Source organism: Myotis daubentonii, chromosome 6, assembly GCF_963259705.1.
Source record: "Myotis daubentonii chromosome 6, mMyoDau2.1, whole genome shotgun sequence".
In the NCBI taxonomy this organism is placed as follows: Eukaryota; Metazoa; Chordata; class Mammalia; order Chiroptera; family Vespertilionidae; genus Myotis; species Myotis daubentonii.
The window spans coordinates 3,683,131-3,702,177 of NC_081845.1; the positions used below are offsets into that span (position 1 = coordinate 3,683,131).

General features: G+C 50.2%; 1 protein-coding gene across 1 annotated transcript in view; it reads right to left on the bottom strand.

Moving 5' to 3' along the window:
* Positions 1-19,047, bottom strand: part of SLC22A3 (solute carrier family 22 member 3) — a 63,568-nt gene that overhangs the window by 28,259 nt on the left and 16,262 nt on the right. Inside the window, exons 2-5 of the mRNA XM_059699894.1 lie at positions 12,327-12,430; positions 10,038-10,192; positions 8,099-8,267; positions 6,885-7,002 (exon numbers count right to left, since the gene is read on the bottom strand). Coding sequence (XP_059555877.1) covers positions 6,885-7,002; positions 8,099-8,267; positions 10,038-10,192; positions 12,327-12,430 — 546 coding nt within the window. The remainder of the gene's footprint in view (positions 1-6,884; positions 7,003-8,098; positions 8,268-10,037; positions 10,193-12,326; positions 12,431-19,047) is intronic.

Consider the following 19,047-nt stretch of genomic DNA (forward strand, 5'->3'; position numbering starts at 1 on the left):
GGGGGCAAGGGATGTGAGAAGACATAAGCCTGGGGTCCTACTTTGGGGAGAAAGAACAGGCAGAAGACGGGCGGGGACAGGCCCCAGTCAAACAGGCCCAAGTTGAGAGCCAGAGTGAGGACTAAGTGGGAAGGGGGTCTGAGCAAGCTGTGTATGTTAAATACACACAGGTCCCCATAGGCCTGACACACAGCAGTAAAGTGGCTTAAAAGTGAAATATCACTTTAAATAAAGGCTGTAAAAGTGTGGGAGAAAGGGAGGGAGGGCGGGAGGGAAGAAGAAAAGTAGGAGTTGAGGGAGAAAGAGGGAGCTTGGAGGCCCCTGGGCTCCAGCCTGCATCCAACCCTGGGAAATGCTGGGTCCCACCTGGGGCAGCCTGGCACCTTCTCCTGGGTGGGGCTGGTGACAGGGCAGGAGCTGATCTTTGGCACCTTCCTCCGAGCACAGCCAGGAAGGTGAGCCCTGACCTAGTCACAGGGCCACCCCTGGTCTCAGTTTGCCTGCGACTCTCGGGTGAACGCCGAAACTCCCACATGCCAGGACCCCGATCCTGGGCAACGGGGGGCAGTGGCCGCCCACTCGCCACCACCTGAGCCCTCCAGGACAACTGGGGGCTGTAGCTCCAGCCCCTCAGTAGTGACGGTCACACACACAGGACTGCCTGGCGGCCACACACAGAGCTCACAGTCACACACGCTCTCCGCCCTCAGCTCCCGTGGGTGCGTTCCTGAAAGAGTTAAGCTTCTGACGAAGGTCTAGCCCAGTGATGTCAACAGGCTTTGGAAGGGGAGGCTGAGGGGGGAGGGGGACAGGCCGTCCCTCCAGGGGTCCTCCCTCTAAGTGCTCCCCTCGGGCGGGCGAGGCTCTGCTTGGCCCTGCCAGGCTGCAATCTCGCTCTTTAAGGGACCCGCCACTGGGTTTCCACCTGGTGCTCTGGAACACGCCCCTCACTACCTGTCCGGGCCAAGGGGGAGTCTGCTGGCCTAGAGGTGTTCCATTGAACGTCCTCCCGTGGAACGAACTTCTAACCAGCCGCTCGGAAGGACCCGCTCTCTGGGTGACCAGCCCCGCTGGTCTGTTCCCATGGCTTCCTTTTTTATCTCAGCGGAAGAAGCTGTCCCTTTTCCTGACGTTCGCATGCATTCCCGAGTGGTCTCCATGGCAGTGGCGTGTGCATGACAGCGGTCACTGTCGTGTGTCACTTTAAGGCTTTGCTGGCAGAATCGACAGCCACTGCGTGGAGTCCAGGGGCAAGGAACGCCCCCTGTTAGGGGAAAGCACTGTGTGAGCTCCCAGTGGCTTCCTGTCTCGTGTCTTCGAGCATTTTCCTGACGGACACCGTTCCCCTCTCGACACGGGTCTACACTGGTGCCCTGTCTGGTACTCCCGGGGCCTAACACAGGTGTACACTGGTGACCTGTCTGGTCACCAGGGGCCTAACTTACTTTCTCTGGACCATTTTAAATATATATATATTCTTATTGATTTCAGAGAGGAAGAAAGTGGGAGAGAGAGAGAGAAACATCAATGATGAAAGAGAAGCATTGATCGGCTGCCTTCTGCACACCCCACACTGGGGGTTGAGCCCACAACCTGGGCATGTGCCTGACCGGGAATTGAACTGTGACCTCCTAGTTCATAGGTCGATGCTCAACCACTGAGCCAGCCGGCCGGGCTCTCTGGACCTTTTGAAATAAATTCTACACAGACAGTTTTCAAGTCCCAAGACTGAGATGATAATGCACAACATCCACAGAGACAGCACAGTACACTGTGGGGCCAACATACCACACAGCCGTCCCGGGCTCTGAAAGCCAGGATCGTGGTGTGGCTCCTCTTTCGGAAGAACAGAAACTATGTTTATCAAAATCCCCCTTTTTTTCAGGAACAGACATTCCACGCTGGAAAGTCCCGCACTGTATCAGTATTGTTGTTTGTGTGATAATTCATTAACTACAGACAACATGGCCACCATTAAGAGTTGACGGTCTCCGTGGTAACTAAGGAAATCTAAAACTTTGCCTGGCATTTTCTAATGAGGTTTGAATCTTTTCTGTTTTGGAACAACATCAAAGATATTTACATTGATGATGATCCCTTCAGGATCAGAAAGCTCAGATTTCAGTTATTTTTTTAATCGTCACCTGATGATATTGAATTTTTTAGAGAGGGAGGAAGGGAGAGAGAGAGAGAGGCAGAAACATCGATGTGAGACAGAAACATGGATTGGTTGCCTCTCTTACCTGTCCCGACCAGGGATTGAACCCTCAACTTAGGTATGTGTCCTGACCGGGAATGGAACCCATAACATTTTCATGTAAGGGACAACACTCCAAGCAATTGAGCCACCAAGACAGGGCTCAAATGTCAGTTTATGATGTCACCTAAACATGTCGCCATGGGAACTGCCCGTGAGCATGTTTATGTATGAACTAGAGGCCTCGTGCATGAAATTCATGCACTGGGCGGGGGGGGGGGGGTGTCCCTCAGCCCAGTCTGTGCCCTCTCACAATCCGGGACCCCTCAGGGGATGTTGAACTGCCGGTTTAGGTCCCCGAGGGGTCCTGGATTGCAAGAGGGATGTAGCAGTGCGCTAAGCGGCAGGCGGCCTGGGAGGAGCTAAAACTGGGACGGGGCGCCGCTCGCGATCATCCTGGCCTGCTGTGCCTGCTGCCGCAGCTCGGTAATGCTGCTGCAGAGTCAGGAGAGGCTCCCACTGCCGCAGCTACGCTGGCCAGCCGTGAGCCCGGCTTCTGGCTGAGCGCACTGGCCACCATGGGGAAGCTCCTGCATTGAACATCTGCCCCCTGGTGGTCAGTACACATCATAGTGATTGGTCGACTGGTTGTTCCATCATAACAGTCACTTAGGCTTTTATATATATAGATGAGAACCAATGTAACATCTGGTACAAATATTCCTCTACTTATGACTGATTTAAGACTTTTTGACTTTATGAGGATGTAAAAGTGATACACACAGTAAGTTATAACATATTCAACACTTTATTATAAAACAGGTTTTGTGTCAAATGGTTTTGCCCAAGTGTAGGGCAATGCAAGTGTTCTGAGCACATTTAAGGTCGGCCAGGCTGAGTGGTAATGTTCAGTAGGTTAGGTATTTTAAATGCATTTTGACTAATGATATTTTCAACCTATGATGGGTTTATCAAGACATGGCCCAATTGTAAGTTGAGCAGCATCTGTACTTAAGTTTTAAGAGTCTGTAAATTAGCTATGAACAACGAACTGTATTGGACTATCATAAAAATAAGGAAATTACAATCATGCTTTATTACTTTTGGGGGTCAACAGAGCACAACAATATCATTAATAAATATGGATAGATTCAGGTCTGTAGTATTAGAGGCTCTCTGTTAGCTAGAGTTGTAATATACAATTTTCCACAAGCACATTCCATACAAAGACAAGAGGTGGAGGAATGTAGGGGAGAGGTAGGGATCTTTAAAATAAGAGCCTTTAAAATCCTTAAAGAAAAAAGAAAAGAAAAGAAAACAGCTGCTAAGTTACTCCCAGAGCTAGTACTCTAGTTGTGTAATCCAGGTCAATGGCTGTTTGGTCAATGTACTGGTTGACTATTGATAAATAATGCTGCATAACAAACATCAACCTTAGCAGCACAGAATAATGAGCATTCCTTACCTCACACGTTTGTGGGTTGGTTGGGAGGCTGCTGGCCTAGGTTTGGGGGAGCCTTGCTGGAGCAGCTCTGCTCCAAATATCCCTCGGTCTCCTCTGGGGCCAGTGGGAGAGCTGGGAATGTTCTTCTCACAGCGACGGCTGCAGTGCAGAGGTCAAACCCAAACACACAAGCCCATTTCAAGACTCCTGCGTCACATCTGATGACCTACCATTGGCCAAAGCAACCACATGACCACGCCCAAGGTCAACGGGCAGGACATTCGCTCCATCCACCGTGAGAACGAAGCAAATTCCATTGCCATGCCCAGCGTCAAAGGAGCCAGGGAATATTCTCACCCAATGGAAAGGAGGGGATGTGAATATTTCAAACAATAACATAATCCAGCACAACCCAAGGTCATCCAGAGAACCAGAAACGTGGTGAATCACTAAGACAGCTGAACCAGGTGTCTAAGCGAATTCTCCTTCCGCCCTGGGCAGCTATCTAGCGTTTCACATTCCACCCTCCTTTGGTTCTTTCCCGTTTTTCTATTGAACTTCCTATGAGCTCAACCCACTTGCCTTGTTTGCATTGTTTTTTTAGAAAGAGGAAGGGAGAGGGGTAGAGAGAAACATCAACGTGAGAGAGAATCATTAATCGGCTGCCTCCTGCACACCCCTTACTGGGGATCAAGCCCGCAACCCAGGCATGTGCCCTGACCAGGAATCGAACTGGTGACCTCTTGGTTCATGGATCAATGCTCAACCACTGGGCCACACCAGCTGGGCTGCACTGGTTTTTGATTTGAGGCTTTTCTTTGCTGTGAATCACAGCTGCACTATTGGTATATCCAGAGAGCCTGACCTTCTGATCACCTGGATGTCTACCGGCTGGCTGTCTCTTCACCAGTCAGAGGCCAGCCAGGAACTTCGGCACATGAAAGCCGAGGAGTCAGTGAGCCAGAGAGCCAGCGGGGATTCCCCCAAGAAAGGAGTGAGGCCAGGTGAAACACAACAGGTATGATCTGCAGGCCGGCCACCTCTCAGAATGATCTACCTGGCTGAATGCTGGATCGAATCCCACATTGTCCCAATTCCTTCTGCTAAAATGAAAGACAAAGATCAGCCTTGAAAACCCCCTGAGCAGATAAAACCAGTTTATCATACAAACAAAGCTTTACTTAGATGAGTCTGCAAGGCTGACTTGACCTGAGTCATTTCTTGCTTATCCTTCTGGAAATTATAAGCAAAACGTGAACTGTTTCCTAAGGTTGATACGTCATAACTACTGACCGATTCCCTATCATTTTTAGAAAATGTAATATTCTAACCCATCTCTGCGAAGCACAGGCATGGACATGGCAGCACAAACTGAGCGGCCTTCTCACTGTCTAAGCTGTTTTATAACAATGTACCCCGAGCCTCGTTTCACGTTGATTTGAGGGCTCCCTTTTGCAGCTGCCTCTCTGGTGTTTCACAATAACCTTTTAGTAATTACTGCCTGTGATTAGTTAGTCATTGCTGATTACTAAAGTGAGGCATCAACTTTTCTTTGGTTACTTCTGAACTCTCCACATTTCCCACATCTTCCTTCCCTTCACTGAAGCCCAGTGGGTCAGTAGCCCCAGTGTGTAGTGAATTTAGGGTGTCTTCTGTAGTATGGCGCATCCTGGGGTCACTTTAGCTAGTCCTCTGGTACCCCTAAGATAAACCAGGAACCCTGGTGCCAGCGATGGAACAGGCTGGGGCGGGGAGGTCGGCAAGGCTCCTGTGACAAGGGGAACATGGAGCGGCCACCCTCTAGGCCAGCTCTGCATCAGCCGCGCTGATGTCTATGGTGCACACGGATTCGAAGCGGGCCGGTGGGTCCACGGGAGTGGCCTGAACTGGACATCACAGGATGTGTTACAGCAACTGCCCCGGGAACCGCCCTCTGGCCTCTTAGTAATTCTCATGATAACACGGGACATGCCTGGGTAATGTGTATTTTCAAAACCTTGATTTAGCGCTTACATGGGCTTAGCTTTGGGACGACACGTGCAGTGTCTTCACGGTACTGCTGAAAGGAGAGCCAAAATACTCATTTGACTCATAGATTGAGTACAATTGACCAAACAGTGGAGCCAGCTGTGAAGACGGCGAGCTAGTGTGTTGAGAGAAGCTGAGCTGGAAGACCCAGCTTAACTGTGCTCCCAGAGCAACAGGGATCGACTGGCCTCAGCGGCTAACACAGGCGATGTCTTGTCTTTACCGGGTACTTTATGGTCTGTGAGCCTCATGGCCCATCATTAATCTGCTTCCAACAGGACAAGTGGTCACTGGAACCCTCGTAAACAGAGTCCACTGCTTGCAGCCTAACGTGAGGGCGAGAGGAGACGGCAGAAACCCAGATACTATATCTGAGCAAGCTCCGGGGGCCGGAGAGGCGGCGCTAAAACCAACAGAACCTCGAGTTTCACCAGAACGCTTCTATCAAAACAAACTGGATGCTACGGAGAAAGCAATGTTAGCAACCTCATGTTCTTAAAGGGCTGCGTCCAAGATTCATATCTGCCCCAAATTCTTCTCTAAGACCCCTTTCATAATAACCCTCCTGTTATTCTGCGTTCACTTTCGTCTCTGCAGCACAGCATGGTCACCTATTTTATATGCTGTCCCCTAATTATTCAGGGGTGCTCCAAACACATGTGTGTGTCTTCAACTGCATATCAGACCTTCCTGAGGACAAGTAATAAGCTTTTAATCCCCCAATTTCTCTCAGAGCAGCGATACAGCGGTACCCACAAGCCTGAGCTGGAGGAAGTAAAGAAGAAAGAAGGAAGGAAGAGAGAGATGGAGGGAGAAGTATTACGTTCTTGTTCAAGCTCTGGTTCAAACACACAGCACTTCCGAGACTAAAGGCAAAGACACATCTTTAGACTAAACTGAACGTCCAGCAAAGATTTATAGTTTGTTCAATGATGATGAATGAATGATTCAATGCAATGGCGCCTGTACAGTAGGCCGAGTATAGCAATTCAAGTAGCCTGGCGCATCTATGGACGTGTGGACTAAATGACCAGTGAACCTCAACACAATGCTACTAAACTTCACCAACATTTCTGCTTTAATGCACCTCCTGATTCTCGCCACGGTTTTCTTTCTTACAGCCAAACTAAACATGGCTGAGAGGTTTGGTAGCACGCGCCCCAGTGACGAGCTCACCACTTTAACCATAGCTGTCTTAGTGACAGGTAACAGTACCTCCGAGAAGCTGGGCGAGAGGTACTTCCCATTGCACTTGGCAATGCTCCGCAGAATCTTTAGGGCCTCGTCTCCTTTCTTCCGAGTCACCAGCCAGCGGGGAGACTCGGGAACCGCCCTGGAAGGAGAAAGCATTTCTGAGTTACGAGTGGGAATTTCAAAACCTAGACTTTTATGACTCGAGTTTCTCTATCAAAATGGGTCTTTTCATTCGATGCAAAAGTAGGAGAATCTTCAAGTTTAGAAGATTCTCAAACACACAGGTGATCTCTGCAGGTTTACTGTGGAAGGAAAAGACGCCCACTCGATAGCGGGACCGTTGCCCTTGATAAACACAGTGACGTATTACATCGCTCTCGCAAGGCCAGGCGCCCCTGGAATCCAGTGTCCCCGTTACGCATGGAAAGAGCTGGGATTTAGTGAGCATTCGGGACACGGCTAAAAACTCAAATTATGGAAAGAGATGTGACCATGGGTCAAAGTGAGAGGAATGATTAAAACAGGTCCACTCAGAGTCAAATGCATAGACCTGCAGCTTTCTGGTGACGTTTCTCATGCTCTTAACATTTCCTTATTCCTCAGAGAGTTTCTGAGCAACATTAATTTGCTTCATAGAATATACAGGGAAGCAAATCAATTTCATTGCATTTATTTTGTGTTGAAATACTGGCAGATATGTGTTTGCTTCTTTGTTTTTGCCTTGTAGTTTTCATGAAGATATTACAAAATGAAATATAATTTGTGTTCTGCTATTTCATTAATTTAGTTTAGTAACAACTACTAGTCAAGTAATCAATGAATAATCTCTATAGATTTTCAAGTTCTCTAGAAATTCTCAACGCCCATCGCCGTTCTGGAGATGTCAGGCACAATCCCCGAATGGTTTCCATGTTCACGTTGCCCTAGAACAGTGATGGCGAACCTTTTGAGCTCGGCGTGTCAGCATTTTGAAAAACCCTAACTTAATTCTGGTGCCGTGTCACATATAGAAATGTTTTGATCTTTGCAACCATAGTAAAACAAAGACTTATATTTTTGATATTTATTTTATATATTTAAATGCTATTTAACAAAGAAAAATCAACCCAAAAAAAATGAGTTCGCGTGTCACCTCTGACACGCGTGTCATAGGTTCGCCATCACTGCCCAAGAAGCGTAGAGTCTACATGGCCATGGATCAAGCATAAACCCAGTAATGAGGAAAGCCCTGTTACCAGTAGTAGAGGAGGAAGAGGAAGTTGGGCAGCGTGATGGCCAGCTGGATGCCCTGCCAGTTGGGGATGAAGTAGGCAATTCCCGGGAGGATGATGATTCCCAGAGTGAAGAACATCTGAATCACGATTCCCACAATCCTCCTTTGCTTTGAACCCACGATTTCTGTCACTGAGGGGAAACAAACACAGAGGTCTGGGAACCTCAAGATCGGCTCCAAAGCAAATAAACAGAGGCTGCACCTGCTGCATCATCCGCATTGCTTGCGGGCCACAGAGCTCGCCCAGCCCAGCCTCCCCAGCTGGTGTGAGGGAGCCGTGCTTCCCAGACAGCCAGACAGGGGGCTACGCTCTCCACTCCCCACTCCCCCCCATCCCGTCACCCGCTACCCACAGCGTCCCTGCCCCTCTCACACCCGGCCGCACTCTTCTGGGAACACACAGAGGGTAAGTGTTGGTTTTAGGGAAGTTTCCATGATGACTATTTTGGGAAGTCATTGCAATTAGGAAAACATCAACATAATAAACATAATAACCTGGTCAGATTTCATCTCTGCTCTCTAAAAGTATGCATGTCATAGTCTCTTTAGGAGACTCGTTAGGAATATTAGGCTCTACACATTTGTTCACTATCACAAGGTAGTTTCTCTCAAATGGTAATTCTCTCCACTGTGCTGGACATTTCACGTGGTGATATTTCTTTAAAAATCCCTGGGGATGGGGAGTGGTGGGTCCTGGCCAGTTTCCTCAGTGGTGAGAGCGTCAGCCCGCAGACTGAAGGGTCGCAGTTCAATTCGGGTCAAGGACACATGTACCTCGATTACAGCTTTTATCCCCAGCCCCAGTCGGGGCACATGAGGGATGCAATCAATCGGTATGTCTCTTCCCTCTCACATCAATGTTTCTCTCTGTGTCTCTCTCCTTCCCTTCCACTCTCTCGAAAAATCAATGAAGAAAATATCCTTGGGTGAAGATTGACACAAATCACTGGGGATTTTTGTGGCTGGCATCCTCCCCCTCCCCCCGCTCCCCCCCCGCCCCCTTCCCAATCGATCTCTATCTGTGGCCAAGTCTATTCTGATCATCCCAGGCTACACTTCCTTCTTGCCCTAACACCACAACTTTGAACATTCACTCGACTTGGGTTTCCTTAAAAACGCTTCATATTTCAAAGTTATCCCTTCCGCCCCAGGCAGCAGCAGTCAACCCTCCGAACACTCTCTCCTTTCTCGTCCATTGAAAGACCTTCAGGGGCCTCCAAAGGGGTGCTGCTTGGGGATGAACTGCCTAGCATAACAGGAGGGAGCGGGATCATCAGATCTCCCTGGTCACACATCCACCGTGACCCGCAGAGAAGGGCACCCATCCAGACACCACCGGAAACAGCCAAAGGCAGCGGCCAGGACTTTCCCAGTAACATGAGCAAAGAGCGGAGGCAAGGCGCCCTCTCTCTCAATCCCAGAAGGTCACACTCTCTAGTTCGGGAAGATAGCAAAGGTCCCCTAACTAGAAGGCTCCTCGCGTTCAGGCCCCCCACTTACGTGGAAGGAACAGAACACGGAGTGTCATCTCGAACTCTACCACAGAGACACACAGAGCATTCTTCAGAAATGTTTCAAGGAACGACTGAAATTTTAGTAAAAATTAATCTCTAATAAAGCAAAGCAAAAAAAATCCTGTGATAACAGTATGGGGATGAAGTAGGCAATTCCCGGGAGAATTATGATTCAGAAAGCGGTCACCCCAGTATTGCGTGACATTCCATATTTGGTCCCCAAAGTCAGGTGGCATTGCAGTTCCTAGAGAGGCAGCGTCTCGCCCTGCACCCTGCTGTTTGCGGGAACAATGGCCTGCAGCACAGGGCCACCAGGAAGGCCGACTAGCCCCGCAGGGCTCGCCACCCAGCCCTCTTCCCAGGCAGGCGGGGCGCGGCATGACTTACCGATCACATAGCAGGTCATCCATGTCCCCTTTGCAAACACGCCTTGTAGGAAGCGGAAGACCACAAACACAGGGAAGTTTGGTGCGAACGCCACCACCACGCCGGTGACGCCAACACCGAAACAGGATATCAGGTAAACGACGATTCGGCCGTACCTGTTTGCGGAGAGAGAGAGGACGGGATCACCTTAGACTTCTGCTCCGCGATGGAGGACGGCCGGGGTATGTGCCGCTGAAAGAGGCGGGGACAGGGTCTGGGGTAAGTTTCCTCAGTGCGCCAAGTCTCGGTTTGCTGGCTTCTGTGTTTTTGTTAGTTTGTTTTACTTTTCTTCAGTGAAAGTTCTTTATAAAGTTCAAACCAATGTGAGTTGACTTTTGTATTTTATTTTCACCATTTATACAATATGATTATGTAGTTTAGGAAAAGGGAACAGGGTATTGTGTACCCAAAAACCTGCCAGTCTGATGCTGAATGGTTCCGTGGAGTTGTGCTGAATTATCGGCTGTGAAAACTTGTTGCCAGTGACCTTTAAGAGATTTGACATGATAACATTTTCCCTGGCACTTCCCACCAAGTTCACAGGTAGAGCATCTTGCTTCAGTCAGCAGAGCAGAGACAGAAGTAGCCTCGTTTTGTTTTTTTTAATATATTTTATTGATTTTTTACAGAGAGGAAGGGAGAGAGATAGAGAGTTAGAAACATCGATGAGAGAGAAACATCGATCAGCTGCCTCCTGCACATCTCCTACTGGGGATATGCCCGCAACCCAGGTACATGCCCTTGACCGGAATCGAACCCGGGACCCTTCAGTCCGCAGGCCGACACTCCATCCACTGAGCCAAACCGGTTTCGGCTAGCCTCGTTTTTAAATTCACTCTCCGCCCCTCCTGCAGTGGTGTGGCCTATTAACTTGTTTCGATCCTTTCCTTCAAGACTACAAAGAGGAGGAGGAGCTGGAAGCTGGTTGGCCGTGTGGGGAGGCAGAAGTATTCATGGGTCTGTCGTCTCCCCAGGACCAAAACGCATGTCTCCTCCTAACACCGCGGGGCCCACTATAACACTGACCATCCCCAGTTCCTTCAGTGTGAAGACATGTTTATGGGCGTTGCCAGAAAAACACGCAGAAGAAGCAAAAGCCAATGTTTAGCTTCAGAAGAGCAGCAACACAATTAAAGCAACGCATACGAAAAAGATGTCACTCAATCCCAAATCGCAGGCAGCCAGGAGAGAAAGCGCTACCTGGGGAGATTGGAAAGGGGAAGATGGAGTGAAAGGGCTAGAAGTAGAAGCCGTAGAAAAAGACACGTAAAGCCCGGGAAAGACCCCCAGACACAGAGGACCAAGGAGAGAGTCGCGGGCAGAAGCGGGTCGTGGGGCACAGCAACGGGAGCCTCAGAGCGGACGAAGGGCAAGGACAAGACCAAAGCGCCACCGTTCTGCAGTCCCGGGCTGCTCACACTCAGGTGGACACTGGCGACAGGCTGTGGGGTGCTTTGCTGTCTTGAGTTAGCGCATTCGTTGCTGTGGGCAGGTCTCTGGGGGTACCTTTAGCACCGCCCACTGCGAACATGGTCACAAGGTCCCACCCAGGCCGGGCTGGAGTGCCCGGAGCAATGGAAAGCCATATAAGTCAAGGGTCCTATAATCCCTGTGCTGACGGGTCTAGAGAGTGAGATTAAATTGCTACAAGCATTTCCGTAGTCAGAACTGGAATAAAGGAATAGCCAGACATGAACACAACAGCCAACACCCACAGTGTGGCACACGGAAGTATCTGAAGGGAAAGCGTGACCATCGTAGACACGTGCACGCACTGCGCCTGCCACTACCTGGGCCACTCGCAGATGCTAAACGGCAGATACAACTCCCTGAGGAGTTTTGAGAAACCTTCTCTCTGCAGAGCGTGGAATCTGTAACTAAAATGCAGGTCGTCTTTTTAATGAAATGAAACAAACCTGGAGGGGCTGACCTACGACTAAATGAATCCAGCGCCAGGGAGTTGGGGAAGCCAGAGACTCGGCTCCGGGGCGGCAGCAGCGCCCGCCAGCCCACGTGCAGCCGCTGCCTCGCTGGGCCGGGCCCACCGGACGCTCCCGCCCACGGAGCAGCCCCCCACCGTGCAGCTCGAGGAGAAAGGACACCCGGCTTAAGAAGAAAAGACTGTCGTGAGGAGAGGAATGAACATGGCCTCTGCACTTAGGAAGAATGCTTTTCTAACAGCTGACATTTCATCCCCACACAACCCCCCGGGACACAGTGACGTGAAGTGGCTGTCGCCCTGCGGCCTACCTGTCCGCTGCGTAGCCCAAGGTGAAGGCTCCGGCCAGGAAGCCCAGGTTCAGGATGGCTTGTGTGAGGTCCAGCATCCAAGCATCGGCACACACCAGGTCAAACTGGAGAACAAGGAAACACACAGAAGACGGTGGCTACACTTAGCCTCAAAACCCGACCTCATCTTGCCATAGGCCCGTGATCTTCAAATACGTGTGCTCATATGCCCCTTAAACAAAATTTAAACATTGATCACATGCAACTTTTACATTGATTTATAAATACGTTCTGTCAGTCGCAATAACTGCCAAGGGTGTAATTTCTTTTTAAATATGTATTTTTTGTTGATAGTATTACAGATATCTCCCATTCCCCCCCTTTACCCCCTCCTCCCAGTTCCTACTCCCCCCTCCCCAGGTCAGGGATGTAGGGCCACAGGCTCTGGAACGTGGTGGCCGGTGGAGCCGCTGTGAGAGCTGCCCTTCCTGTCCTCCGCTCCTTGCTCTCTAGCCCTTCCAAATGGCTGCAGCGCAAACCCTTCTATTAAATCCCCTCCTGCTCAGACACCTAGCCTGGCTTCTGGTTTCGTGGCTGGGAGCCAGCCATCTCTTCAGAGTACGACACTAACTTACGTACCGGTGAGGAAAAGCACACACGTGCGCACGCACACACACACACACTCACACACGTGTCCAGATGGAGCCAGCCCTGCAGTCACAGGACTCAGAGGTGTGTGTGTGACTCTCGCTGGGCCGGTGCCTCCTACCCGCTCTGGGCTCACTGCCTGCTGCTGCCACAGCTCCGGGTCGGCAGCATCTTTCCTGCTCACGGAAGGGCCAGCAGACCCCGAAGCCAACGAGCACCCTCGGCTCAGGCCCTTTTCCTGAAACGAAGCTCGAGGAACGTGTAGTTCCCAGGAGACCGAGAACACCTCTTGTCAGATGTACCCACGTCTGAGTCAAAGCCACAAATGCCGTGTCTTTTCCCTGAGGCGATCCCTCTAGAACAAGCGAGGCATCTTTTTCCCAGGGTACATGCCAGGATTTCAAAAGTTATTTTTAACTGCGCATAAACCCAGGCGCACCCGTGCTGGTCTTCATTACCCCCCGGTCGTCTGTACACACAGCCAACCACTCCCCGTGGCGTGAGCAGAAAGCCAATCCGATCAAACCCTCCGACGACGGTGTCTGTAACTGGAGGGATCACATGGCTCGTCGTGCAGAAAGCACAGCTCTAGCCAATCAGACACTTCGGAGGGGTTTGCAACCAAGGGCTTTCCTTAGCGCTTCCTGGCAGTTAGAATCCAAACGGGCGGAACGTGAATTTGAGTCGTAACGATAAATGCCAGGGCCACGTCCTCTTAGACATGCCTTACAGTTTTGGTTCCACACGAGCCTTTACACCGGGGCAGGGGAATGTCCTCCCTATGCACAGATCAAGGGAATAAATAAGGGGAAAGTGCAGGTATTCGAAAGACTTGGACACTCAGGAGGGGCTTGTCTGCTCCTGAAACCCGGGGAAAGGGCCCTGAGGCCTGGCAGCGGCCTTTGCACGTCGTCTGGTTTCGCCTTTTGAATGAATGCACGTCAGAGCTTCTGAGCTTAGAACATCACCGTGTTGCTCCGCCGCGGCCGGGAGAAGTCCCGCTCAGCGCTGTTTGTACTGTTGAGGGAGAAGGGAAGACTCCGACGCGATCTATGTGCCTGAGTTGTGATTTTCTAAGAATGAGTGGTAAACGCAACCATTTCTAATCAGCTCTTAGGTCAAAATCAGCAGCCATTACACTCTCCATCAGTGTTAACAGCATCCCTTACGCCTTCAGCGTGACCCTGGGGTGCGGGGTGCCCCGGCTACATGGGTCACTGGCCAAAACAATGTCCTGTTGGCCTCCACGGGCAGGTTCAAATCGACAAGAAGACACCATAAGGGAGCCTAATAACGGTTAAGAACGATTATAACCCTAGAGAAAATGATCTGGGCTGGGCCTCCATGAGAGGAAAGGGTGTCATTGCGGGTTCCAGGCATAATAAAAGCATCTTTACCGTGATCTGAGGGGATGATTTGGGCGACTTAATACCAACAATGAGTGCTTTGAGGGTAGGCAAGCAGCATCCGATGAGCTGCAGGCACAGAAGCGCATCTTCAGGTATTTCCAGGGGCTCCCACTGGCGTGGTTGGCATGGCGATGCAGACAAGGCTGGGAATGCCAGTGAGTGCGTGCCTGGTTTCCACCTCCCTGAGGAGCTGATCCGTGGTCAAGTGAGTCGAGGTCAACTGATATGAAGCGAGGGAAGAGCCATCAAGATCTAAAGTGAATGGGATTGGCTGCAAATACAAGAGGACTTCAGAGGAAGAAATGGCCTGGGTGCCCAGCCAGTCAGACGCACGAGGAAGGTGGGGCATAAACTGACCCGTCCACAATGAGCTGGGTTTAGAGGGAAAATTAAAGGGAAAAGAAGGGTATTTGAGGGGGTGACGGCAGCCCAGACACATGGACAGGAGCATGAATGCCACCGAGGTGCAGATCTGCCTGCAACGCGTGGGGTGCCCAGCTCAGAGTTTAAGCTGAGGAACCACCCGTCTCCCCACCACCCAATGGGGAAGGGAGTGAGGCCCAGGGGGCGGGACAGGAAGTTTCTTACTCAGGAAACCAGAGGCATCATAAAAGCTCGGGCTAGGAGGAGGAGTTTCTAAAGAAGAGAGGAAAAATCTGGAAGGTTGAGCGTGGAAAGGCCCAGAGCAGATGGCCTGGCTCCAGGACAGAACAAGATTCCAGGGAGATGAGAGAGACAGAGAGGAAGCCCGAGTCTGCAGATCGCCTAGAACAGGGTGACCTCACCGGCATAAAGAGGCCCCTGAGTGATAAAGGGCTCACAGAGACCCTGTCCTCCAGCTGCCCTCCCGGATCGATAACAGCGGAGCTTTACCATACGGTCAAGCAAGTAAACTTCAAAAGGTGATGGAGAGATGTCCTCTAACTAGATGCCTTTTGGTCTGAGCTTGTGAAGTTGGGAGAAATGGAAAAACTCAGTCGACTTTAGTAATCACACCTTGTCGTTTACTAACTTAGGCTCTTCACGACGTTCAGGCCACTTTGCTTCTTTGTAGTGAAGACGTGCAGTTACTCTTCTTAAAATGTTTACGCTTTCTCTCACTAATCGAGGGTGCCTAAAGACGAGGGGCCTCTGGGAGTGGAGAAAGACGCGGCTGGAATGGCAGGTGGCAGGTGGCAGAGGAGAGCCAAGGTCCCTCCTGCTGCAAACACCCGCACATCCCCCGCACCTCTAAGGTGAGAGCCTGTTTCTTTTTGTTGCCCCTCCCCAAATACACCATTCTCCCAGGCGCCCGCCCTCCCCACCCCCCTGATGCCCTGGCTTGGGATTCAGCTTTCTCTGCTGAGTAACTGAAAGTCAGCTCTTGGTCTATATTCATTGATGTGGAAAGAAACCACATTTTGGTTGATTTAAAAATCAGGTTATAAAATGAGGCAGATGATTCCATAGATGCAAACAAAACTGCATTTCAGCACAGGCGTGTGAATATCAGGGGAAAGGGCTCCTGGTAAGGCAACTGAAACGCTGCGAGTGGCTGGATGGCAGGTGATTTTGTCTTCATCCCTTTTCTGTGCCTTCTTTGCATGGAGTGTGTATTATTTTTATGTATCTTAGAACAATGTACAACTACACCCACTTTGGAAAAACAAAGAAATTCTATACTGAATATTAGAAAGGTGGGGAAGAATTCCACGGAGGGAATTAAGGTGAGGAGAAGGCAGGAAGGGGTCTCCAGGGTTCCATACACTATCCATCAAAAGGTGGAATGGGGTGGATAGAGTGGGCGCTTTTGCTGACAATGATGTTCGAAACTAGAGGCCCGGTGCACAAATTCATGCACAGGTGGGGTCACTCAACCTGGCTGGCGATTGGGGCCAATGGGGGCTGACAGATGGGGGCCAAGGGAGGTTGGCCGGCCAGGGGAGAGCCCGCAGGAGGTTGGCCGGCCACAGGAGGTTGGCTGTGGGAGCGCACTGACCACCAGGGGGCAGCTCCTGCGTAGAGTGTCTGTCCCCTGGTGGTCAGTGCGGCATCATAGTGACTGGTCGACCAGTTGTTTGGTTGTTCAGTCGCTTAGGCTTTTATATATCTAGATAATTGTGAGTGGGGAATCAGAGATGAGTGAGGGTGGGGGTGGAGTTTATCTTCGTAGAAGTCTTTCAATGATATTTAGTTGCACATGAACTTTAGGAAGTAAAAATGTAAAAAAACACAAAAAAATGTGAAATCTAATGAACAAAATAAACTGAAGAACAAAATAGATCCAGAGACATAGAAGCATGGAACAGTCTGTCCAACCTCAGAGGGATGGCAGGGAAGGGTGGGCAGATGGGAACAGATCAACCACAGAACTTGTGTGCATATATGCATAACCCATGGACACAGACAACAGGGTGGATAGGCCTGGGGCAAGGGGCAAGGGCGGGCTAGAGGAGGTCAATGGGGGAAAAGAGGGACATATGTAATATTTTCAACAATAAAGATTTAAAAAATAAAAACCCAAATCAAGAACTATGCTCTAGATAGAGTTAAACCCTTCACACTCATTCCTGGCAGATTGCAGCTCTGACATGTTGCCATCCTTCCCTGACCACAAGCGGCTTCACAGGCAGAACTGGGGTTCTGCATGCTGGCCCCCTAAGGTGGTCCTTCAGGTGTCCCGGGCGCTGTTTGTCTACACCTTTTTTCTTTCTCAGGACTGGGTCATTTCTATGGGTCTACCTTCAAGTTCACTTACTCTTCCTCCTGTCATTTCCAATCTGCTATTGAGCCCATTTAGTAAATTTGTCATCTCAGTTTAATATAGTTTTCAGTTTTAGAATTTCCATTTTTAAGTTTCTATTTCTCTGTTGCGATTCTCTATTATTCATTAAGACCATTTTTTCCTTTAATTCTTTGAACATAGTTTAATTGGTTGAATGCATTTATAGCTGTTTTAAAGTCGTTGGCTACTAAATCCAACACCTAAGACCATTAGAGTCAGCCCCTTTTGGCCACTTTTGCCACTCTGCTCCCCCCCACCCCCACCCCCACCTCCTCCCATGATCACATTTCCTGTTCTTTGTCTTATTGGCTTGAGCTGTCAAAGGGCGGGGCTTATCGCTGGCAGATAACAGTCAGGTAGGCCTCTCTGATTCCTGCCGTGCTCTCCTAATGATTGTAGGCTTTTGTTCCGGTGGGAAGTTAACTTATCTGGACTCACACTGCAAACTCGGACAGCCTGTGATATGGCAGTCGGTAACTTAGCTCAATTTTATGGCTTCTTGGCAGTGGCCTTGTACAATCTGGCCCTCTGGTGGTCACCTCTGGGATTTGGGAGGAGGTTACATTCAGACTCTGGGATTTGTGCTCTCTGTGGCTCTCCTACTTCTGGGGAATCGCCCCCCCTAACTTCCAGCTGGTCTGCCAGTGGGAGGCTGTGCTCTCACGTCCCAGCAGGGATGGCTTGCGCTTTCTCCACCCAAGCTGTGCATGGGCTGTGAAATACAATCAATTAATACGTAAAGTGAAAGAGAATTTTTATGTTATTTTTTAACACAAATTTAGTTAGATAAAATTGGAAATTAGCACACTTTGGTTCTAATAACATAATACCTACATTATAATATTTAATTTCTACATTTAAAATCACATGAAATTAGCTTTCAGGCTATAAAATGATTCTAAAGTGAATGTCTTATTTCATTCAGAAGATTAACTAGCTCATCTATAATAATAAAAGCGTAATATGCAAATCAACCGAACGACCAAACAGCAGGATGACCATCTGGACGACCTTCCGGACGACCACGCTATGACATGCATTGGCGCCAGGCCAGCCAAGGCAGGTGCGATGCGATTAGTCGGGGGGCCCCGCCATCACCCCACGATCGCCCCGAAGAGGGAGGCCCAGGCCACCAGCAGGTGGGACGATCGATCAGGGGGGTGAGGGGGGAGTGAACTCCGCAATCACCCCAAAGAGGGAGACCCAGGCCACCCTCTGCGCAGCGATCGATTGTAGGCAGGGCCTCCCTTTGCTGGGCGATCTATTACGGGGCTCCAAAGAGGGAGGCCCAGGCTACCCGGCTGGCGATGCTGTGGCAGGTGTGTGGGGCTGGCCAGCGATTGCCCCACAGAGGGAGGCCCAGGCCAGCCAAGCATTGTAGCCCACGCCTATCACCCACAGAGGAAGGCAACTGGTGGTGGGCTAGGGAGGGCAGTGCCACACAGATGGCAAAGCTGTGGTAGCAGCGAGGGCGGGGCCAGCTGCCGGCAGCTGGGAAGGAAAGCCCCGATAGGCCCTGATCGCCGGCCAAGCCTAGGGACCCTACCGGAGGGGTCCTGGATTGTGAGAGGGCGCAGCCCGGGCTGAGGGACACCTCCCTCCCCCACCCCACACCCCGCCGCCCCGTGGACAAATTTCATGCACTGGGCCTCTAGTACTGAAATAAATGGGTCTTTCAGAATTCCCTAGCTAAGTTTTTTTTCTCTATTCCATTGAACTATTGGGGATATAATTGAATGAAGTGTTAGTGTCATGATGTGGAAGGTTGGAATCTCAGACGTAAAGCATTTCTGATGTTCTCTTTTCCCCTGCCCGCTCCACATTACATTAGCTCCCTTCCTGGCTCAGCTTTCCAGATCAATAGAAAGATGATGGCTGGAATAGACGTGACAATAATGTCTTTGCTAACAAGGGGTCTCTA